Source organism: Ochotona princeps, unplaced genomic scaffold (assembly GCF_030435755.1).
Source record: "Ochotona princeps isolate mOchPri1 unplaced genomic scaffold, mOchPri1.hap1 HAP1_SCAFFOLD_4421, whole genome shotgun sequence".
Taxonomy (NCBI): Eukaryota; Metazoa; Chordata; class Mammalia; order Lagomorpha; family Ochotonidae; genus Ochotona; species Ochotona princeps.
The window spans coordinates 20,708-29,635 of NW_026697866.1; the positions used below are offsets into that span (position 1 = coordinate 20,708).

At 48.1% G+C, this 8,928-nt stretch overlaps 1 protein-coding gene across 1 annotated transcript; it reads right to left on the reverse strand.

The window, feature by feature from the left end:
- Nucleotides 1–2,740: 2,740 nt before the first annotated feature.
- LOC131479060 (glideosome-associated protein 50-like) lies at nt 2,741–7,364 on the reverse strand. The gene is given in 6 exon segments (XM_058659679.1): nt 2,741–2,791; nt 2,793–2,921; nt 3,510–3,728; nt 5,053–5,360; nt 6,806–6,949; nt 7,010–7,364. Coding segments are annotated over 6 exon segments (1,206 nt in total).
- Nucleotides 7,365–8,928: the final 1,564 nt, after the last annotated feature.

Here is an 8,928-nt window from a genome sequence, read left to right on the forward strand (position 1 = left end):
TTGCACACAAACAGACCTGCTATATCAGAGGAGAGCTAGTTTACAAACCCGCGATGCGTCACCCTCCTAGGCATAAAATACCAAAACTTTATCTTTTCTGCTTGTAGCGTGGCCTTGGAAAGACTTCATCAACGAAGCACGGAACACTGTAGCAACGTCTATGCAGCAATGTAAACGTGTCCACGGATCTTGGGTCCTGGCAGCTCATGAAGTACGGCAGACGTATACATCATATGGCAAAAGGATAGCAGACCTAACATGCATTAAGGCGGGGCCGTGGATTTTTGGGTGTCAAAAAGAGCAGCTGACGAGTAGGGTGGAACGCAAAAAAGATGTGCACACGGAGGTAGAGCTGCGAGAGGAGAGGTTTTTTCTAAAAAAGTATCCGTGATTTGTTTTGACTAGTTTTGTGGGTCTTTCTGTGGTCTGCAGAGACTCACAATCTTATTACTATGCTGTACTATGACGCCATGCAGGGCCCCTGCTCCCATAATGATCTCACGTCGATGGATATACCCGCAGCTCTTGCTGTTAACAGTCCTTTTGAATGATTCAACCACGTGAATTTAGCTGCTACATTCGTTTTTAGCACTTTCACATGAGTTGAATACGTGAGTTCTTCCGCAAACATGTACGATGGGCTCAGCATGGAATGATGAATTGGCTGAGCATTCTCTCCGCTCTGGTTATCACCATACACGGTCTGCACGCCAGGAGCAAACCACATCAAACGCTTCCTGATCGCCCAGTGCACCATGAAGCCTGCCACATACTCAGCTTTTTCGGACGTTTTGGGAAGGGAGCCGGTCCTGCTTGGCGCGTCCATGGTTTTGTTCACTCGTCCAGAACGCTTAGACGCGTTCCACTTTAAGCGCATCAATTACACTTGTATACGCGTTCAGATGAGTCGCACTAGATCCCTTTATAGTTGTGATAACAGCATCGGAGACTGGGAATTTCTACCTGCTCTGGCACAGCGTCACTTACATGCCACGCGCCAAGTCTGTTTCCGCCCATTCGGAGTTTTAAATACATCTGCTGCCATGAGGACATCCAGCCAACAACATCTATCCTTGTTGTGAGCGTGAACGCGGTTTTGTGTTTGAGTGTTGCCGCACGCCCAATGCCTGCAGCGTACTGAGGACACCACGCGTCGCGACAGTGTTGCCTGTGTTGCGCCATACGCGGATATATTATGTACTCGCTGATGTTCACATGACGCTCAGAAAGCGATGAAATACTGCCTCATCACTAAAGACGGCGTGAATACCTGCTTGCTAGTGAACAGCGCACAGACGAATTTCAAACGTAGGCATGGTCCACGGAGGTCGGGAAAGCGGGCGTGAGGCATATTTTTCATGTCAGATTGGATGATGGGCATACGGGGTGACAATTAATAGCGTCTGCTTGGTTAGCGGTTTCGCTCTTCAACAGCAAATTGTCTGGTAACGTGGTGCGGAATTCGTGCTACCAGCAAAGCATCGGTGTTCATGCCTGGAAGGGTCTTTGTTGTGCGGTACGTTTTGAATAGGTCTCCACTGTACTGAAGGGGGACTGAACGACCGCTCGGATGAGACGCGGCAAAACGTGGCCAATTTAAAGCGTGGCACGGCCTGCCCTCAATTCAGGCGTGCCGAAGCAGGGAGAGCACTGAGTACACGGCTTCTCACAATGCTTTATGCAGGACAAACGCTGAATCACAAAAGCGACGAACGTACAGATTCTTTTTATTGAGGCGGTGTCATCATTGTTTATCACCTCGGCAGCCCACATAAACGATAGAGGTCAACTGTAAAGACGTTTCTTTCTTCGCGGCTTCAGCCCGGGATTTCGCTGTTGCTAACGCGCCAGCTCAGCTTCGAGTGCAACTGCGAACGAGTGTAGTGGCGAGACTGCATCTTGCCACCAGACGGGAAAGCTGCGTTGTGAAGCATTCAAGCTTGAAAGAGGTACACATGTACTTCGCGCACCCGCGTGTTCCACATTTCCTTTCCACTTTTGAGCAGGGCGGGCCTATGATCTCCAACAATATGGTTGCACGCAACCGTGCGCGTCCCGGTTTTGGGAGCTAAGAAGCTTCTCAGTCGAAAGAAATAGACCACAATAGACATATTATGAGACGTATATAAGCAGGCTTTGTTTAATCCACAAAGACGCTATGTGCATATCACTGCACAACACAGAGCGGACGCTCACTCATCATCCGCCTCTCCCCAGGAGAGCCGGTTCCCCTCGTGGAACAATTAGTTTCCTGCTTGCGCCACACTTCTGTCAACATCACTCCAACCAATATCAAAACCCTTTTTGTTAAGAATACTTCTCCAAGCAGCGGCTGTGCTTCATAAGACACAACGTTGCTCAACGAGTGCTAGCTCACCTTGATGGTACATATTTCTTTGCGTTCAATTTGAATTGCATCCGCGGCAAACTCCCTTGCAGAGTGGCTTCGCCCCGACACGCTCCCCTCACAAAACACAATTACGCCATTGTGTTACAGCAGAATATCCAACTTTCCATGTGTACGTACACCGCGAGACGAAATGGTTGATGACGCGCGGTTGCGACTCAAGCATCTCAATGACCCAAAGGAATTTCTTGAACTGTTCTTTCACAAACAGATACCGCCAGTTCTAATAATGGAGATACGCAGGACGTCAAATGCGTATCTACATTCCCTTCTGCCGCCGTGGGCCATCGAGTGTTAGAAATAATTTTTGCTCGTCGCAGGAAATGTCACTTTTTACTTTGTATAACGGGAAACGAGACTGGCCACTGAGAGTGAGGCAAAAAAATGTTGCGATGCACAGTCCGATTGTCCCGACAACCCGCACGAAGACGTCGCGTCCAGGCATTTTTCCCATGCTGGGAACTGCCCAGTACTTCACCTCTGGCAACTGGCTAACAAATTTGAAGGCATCAATCTGAAAAGAAAGGAGGATAGACGCACAGATAATCTTGCGCTCCGTCAATTGAGCGTGCCTGCTTGAACCCCATCGAGCCTTTCGCGTATTCTGGCGACCTGTCAATGCATTGGGGTCTGTGGGAAGTTGTGGATGAATGACACAGAATGCAACCTTACGATACGTACGAAGGTGCGAAACTCTGTCGGGTGCGCGTCTGTAAAATAGAGAAGACAGATGGCAATGCTCTACGTATGATTTGCCGCTCTGAACATAAACACGTAACCACATGTTAATCTGCAATGTGCGCACTGTGTCCTGCACACGTGCGCTTCTGAGGGTTGTGTTATCAGAAAGAGACTACCGTATACTTTATCTCCCGCACCCCAGTCGCAGACGCTGCAACCATCTTGCACGATTCGAGTGCCTAGTATATTATCAAACAGAATCGAAGGTTGACACGTATACACAAGTTGCGGTCAATGAAGTCTTCAAAGCAGCTGAACGTGCCCCTCGAAAGTAGTGCCTTTCTTGCAGCGTGCTCGTGGATACATTAGATGTGTTGACGAGACGCTGGCAAAACAAAGACACTGCGTGTGAGGAGCTTACCGTCTTGCGTTCAGGTCTTCTCTTGAGTAACTGCTTGTACGCAAATAGAGTCTCTCCGCTCAACCCGTCCACGAGCCGTGTGACAATGCCCTCAGCGTTCAATTCAAAAAGGCAGAAACCCGCTTGTCCAGTGTAAAACTGGCTTCCGCGATCCTTCACCATCGACGACCCAACGCCAAAAGAGCCGGCACCGCAGTTCACGTATGTTATCCCCCTATTCTGAAACACATAAAAGCAGAATGCAAATCTGATTGTGCTATGGCTTTACAGTCTTAACAGTCAACCTCAATATAGCTGACTACCCTCCACTGGCGGACACGCGGTGCTCTAATCCCATCGAAGAAACGTCTGCAGCACGTTTGACGTCACTTCAGCACAGGCTGAAGTAAATGCGCTTTTCACTCCTAGTATAAATTACAAGGAAAGATAAAGCGTTATCCGAAAAGCGGTTTACCGGATAGAGCCGCAGTATTAGATACCCAGACATAAAGAGGTAAATTTGATACGACTCAATCCCACCTGTACGTCTGACACCGCACGGGTGTCATGCTACCGCATGACCGAAAGAAAGTTTTTTCAGGAGACTGTCTTCTAGCCAAGTGAACAGCACAAACAGACACGAGCACTCAACCGTTCAGATAAAATGTCGAAGCTGCAAGTCTATCGCCCTCCATAGAAACCCTCTGCCAGCGCGAGCTTTCACGTTTTCTCTACCCAGTTCACCACAGTAAGAATCTTCATTTCCAACGGTAGAGTTGCTCAATACTTTCCTGTTTATATTCCGCGACGCTGTGAATTCATCATGTGCACTCCACCTCGAGTTCAGCTGCTTCATCCTTCGTTGACGTTGCGTTACAGTGCAAATCAGCGAGGCCAAATTCTGAGCTGAGTCTACGTATATGTGAAAGTGCGTATCTTTGTACCTCACCTACGCCTCCCTAGAAGCTATTGTCATATTTTTACAACTCCCCCTTGCAGGTGCTGGAAACTGTCGATATCTCCACATTGTCCTGTTTGCAGCTTGCACGTTACATAAGTAGCCGTTTCACAGTGTACTGCCCAGCAAGCCTAACCTGAACATATTCTCACAGTGCTCACGCCGCTTTTGAGCAGTGTGAATATCTCCAAAAATTCACGTAGATAAGTGGAAATTTTCAGAGGTAAGTACTTTATCTATAGTGTTGTCTTTACTACCTCAATACATAATTGTCACTACGCAGGCGAACGCACCAGAGCTCTGCCAGTTTAAATTTGGTTGATATTGCATGTACCACGTACACTCTCGTGCCTGTGCGCGCGATTACCATATACGCAGCAACGGTTAGAACATGGACTCAGAGAAGTATCAGCAGCAACTATGACGTCCAGTCCTAAACACTGCAACACACAGCCATTCCTGCTACGTGTGCCCGCGTATCCACGACACACGAAGTGCAATTGAGGACATGTGGATGTGCTAATACTCAAAGTAGAAAAGGGTGGTTGGTTTCGTGTTTCCAGACTTCCACTGTTACAATTGTTGCATTGGTGAAGCAGGCCGTACCACAATGACTTCTTGACTGAAATCATATCCAGAGATGTACAAATCAACATCTGCTTTCTCGATTAGCGGCTTTAAGTAGTACTGAAGTGCAGAATCGCCCTTAGAAGAGCCGCTTGAAAATATTGGTCGATCCGTCACAACAATGATATAATCCAGGAGTTTCGTTGCGAGAGATAGGGTCCTTTCTGCGTCTTCCCATGCCTTAGTTCTAACGTCAGAGAACGGAAAAGAGGATGAAAGCACCCATGTATCCAAAAATACCAGGCCCACACTCATATCCTTATGACCCGAATTGATAAAGGCTGTGCCTGAGCAGAAGTATAAAAAAAACATCATCAATACCAGCAGCGGCAACAGAAACGGTGTTTTTCCTTGTGTAACTGCAAAACCTGCTGGTGGATGGGCATGCTGCATTACCTACTTGAGTAGAAACTTGCAGGAGTTTCGAGCGTCTGCTGTCCACGCCCCTCCTCTTGTACTTTGCAATAGGCCTATCTCCCGCCATCACTCAGTGTACGCCAATTTGCACGGCGCTGCTCTCAGGTCCATAGCGTGCGCGATGATTAGAGGTCAATGAACAGAAGCATCTTCGCAGACATACGCAAACGGAGATCACACCTTTTCCCCCCTTACACCTTCACAAAATGTCAGCAGCGCTCACAGGAACGATGTGTACTTTGTATACCAGCACGCTGGACTGGTGCGATGCCTGGCCACGTGCGGGGCCGGGATTAAGAGAGGCCGACAGATGTAGTTTTTACGCTGGACAGGCTGCGGAGGGGACGGCGTCAGGGGTTTCAGAGAATGCAAAAATTTCACAAAGATTGGAATATCCATGAATGGATGGCTGGACATATCGGATGGGTCATAGTGCATACATACACTCTGTGAAAATAGTATCACAGCAGCCGTCGTTAGCAAAACACATACGCATACGCTCTTGCTGACGCACACATTAGTGTGTGTATAGCGACATACAGAAATATAATGGGGAGATACGATGGTTCTTTAGTTATCTCGTTTGCTCCAGCCTAGCAAGCCTCTCACTAACCCAGTGGCCGCGTGACATATGCTTGTGTAAGCACGGAGGTGTTAGGGCTGTAATTTATTTGTTTCACTCCTCCGTATACACATAACCTACTAATGAAGCTCCGCTTGTGTTTAGTCCACGTCGCACGTATACATATACACATTAACTCTTTATACACCACGAGGGTTGAGCATGTGTCTGCAAGGACACGAGGATATGTTTTTCGACCGTTGCCTCGTCGAAAAGGATCTGGAATATTCTGTAGTAGGTTTACAAAAGATGACCTGTTACTATGACTTATCCTCCTCTACGCTCGTATATCCCGATCGCAACATTGTGCCTTCCCCGTGGTGCACCTTTGCGTGGAGTTTCACGTAGTCCTTGTTTTCTCCCTCAACTCAGCAACGCAAGTTCCCCTATGACATGCACAAAATATGACTATGTCCGGATATATATGTATATATATTTAGTCATATCAATCTTACACGATTATGTACTCTGATAGAGTTCCCCCGGTAGTCAAACGCTACGGCACCTTTTCCTCCGCTGACCTGTTGCCTCCCACTTATATGTGATACTGCTGAAGTCCTTGCACGTCACGCACTATCTTTCAAAAAGCTTTGCTTGTCACCCTACGTCTAAATGCAATCTGTTCGCCTTCGGAGTGATCGTGTAGACAAATGCGCGTGAACACACATATATATATATATATTCAAGACTTACCGGTGCTGGCAGGAAAATGCATAAGATAGTGATACCACCAGTTAGGCAACGTCCACTTGGGATAAGTTGTCGCTAGCTGAGACTCCATTGCCGAAGTGGCATCGGCAGTTCCTGCAATAGATAATCCCTCTTCGTTTTCTGCAACTTCTTCTGGTGTTTCTCCAGAGGGAGTTTCGGAGCCTGTAGTAGGAATTGTGTACTTACCAGTGGGTGAGTAGGCAACTTCCGTGCGAATAGCCTCCGCAGTGTAGTTTCCACTCCAATCCTCTGCGCCGAGAACGGTGAAGAAAGGCATTTTTAGAGCTCCCGAAGGGTCGGAATAAACATCTTCAAATAAACGTTTCCACTTAGGATCCTGTGGTCCGCTGACTCCCCCCGCAAAATTCGAGCCTGGGCTGACCATGAAGCTGAGATGTTCCGTGTGTGCTATTTTTTTTAGCGTATCGGCAACCTGTTGTTGGCTACCGGAATCGAACCCCCAATTGCCAAGAGCAGCAAATTTGAGCTGTGCAGCTGCTTCTTGTGGCCCGTGAGGCAATAGCAGCAATGAAATTATCATTAGCGTTATGATAGCGGGAATTTGCAGCAAGAAAGGGAATCGAACGCCCCCAACATGTGGTCGCCACTGAGTACTATATACGTGAATAACGTTATTTCCGTCAAGATCTACGGTAGTCGTAATGCTGTTGCTACGGCAACTCATGTTGCGCGGAGGGGGCCGGTGCCATTTAGAGTGAGAACTATCTTGTCGCTGCGGCTGAATATATGGATGGCAACCAGGAAAAGTGTTTCCTGAAATTTGTGCCTCCGAAGAGGTAGAAGGAGCAGATGGCAAAGCCGGAAACGAATGGAAGGCGCGTTGAACACTAGTTGCACACTTGCGGCATGGAGAATGCAGATCTGCGCCGGCAGAAGATGAAGATGACATGGGGACAGACCTACAAGAGAAACACAGACAGGACGTAAAAAACGGAGGAGGGGAGAAAGGTGTCATGACAATGCTTTTGTTGGTGTCTGTACTCTCTGTCGGCATCATTTTGTCATTTGAAGTCGCCTCTGTAACAGTAACAGATTCGATAAGACACGTGGATGTTGTGGCTACATTTACATTAGCCGCCTCGCCGCAATCCTGAATGTTGGATGTTTTAGGGGGAGGCAAACAGGAACAAGGTCTGTCTGATGGTGAGGATGAAGCCATGGTTGTTGTTGTCTCAAGAAAAAAAGGGCGCGTGCCAGTGCGACTGTTGTTGCTGTTGTTGCCAGTAGACAAAGGTCCGTCGTTGGGGCCCTGACGCAGAACCGCTGCTTCCGCAGCAGAGATAAACGCAGCAACCTGCTGCTTCTGTTTCATCTCGTGGTTCGAAAATCCTGAAGACGTTGCTAGTTGCAACCCCACTTGCGCTAACCGGACTGCAGAAAGGAACAGCTGAATCGATAGAATTGTAAACTGATATAGAGGTGTGTGTATGTATTTCCGTACGTGTGTGTAACAGCAGTTAAGCTGCGGCACCTGCAGCCCTGCCACCTCTCCAGATCTGTTCTTTCTCGTAGGCGACGAAGCGACGGACTGTGGACTTTATTTGCGGAGCTGTTGCCCTGCCGCTGCTCTGTGCACAGGAATCGTGTTGCCCTTTTTTCTATTCCGGGCGAAAGCGACATTAACCACAGGAGAGAGAAAAAGAGAGGGGGTCCGTACGACGAATGCGCTTATTTAGAAAGAGGCAGCGGATCAAAGTAAACAAGTAAGGACCAAGGTTAGAGAATAAAGTAGAGCGAAGAGACCTATGACAAACGACCGCACAAGCGATCTTGTGTCGCACGTGCTGCTACATATAGGTTTGCAGCATTCGCTCTTCCTGTTGTCGCTCGGCGTACCATGATATTGTTCTAACTAATGGTGACAATATGTGTATTAAGTCTTGTGCATTCACCTCCTCCTTCTATGCCAAGAGAGAGAGCGCGCCGGCGCACCCCAGTACAGCAGGAGATCCAATGGTGCCGGTGTGTTGTAACACTGTCAAGATATTGTCGTGCGGCAGTACGTCAAGGCGGGCGGTCGAGAAACAGAGATGGATTCACCAAACACTGGGCAGACACACCAAATCGTCGCAAGTTAGGGAAAA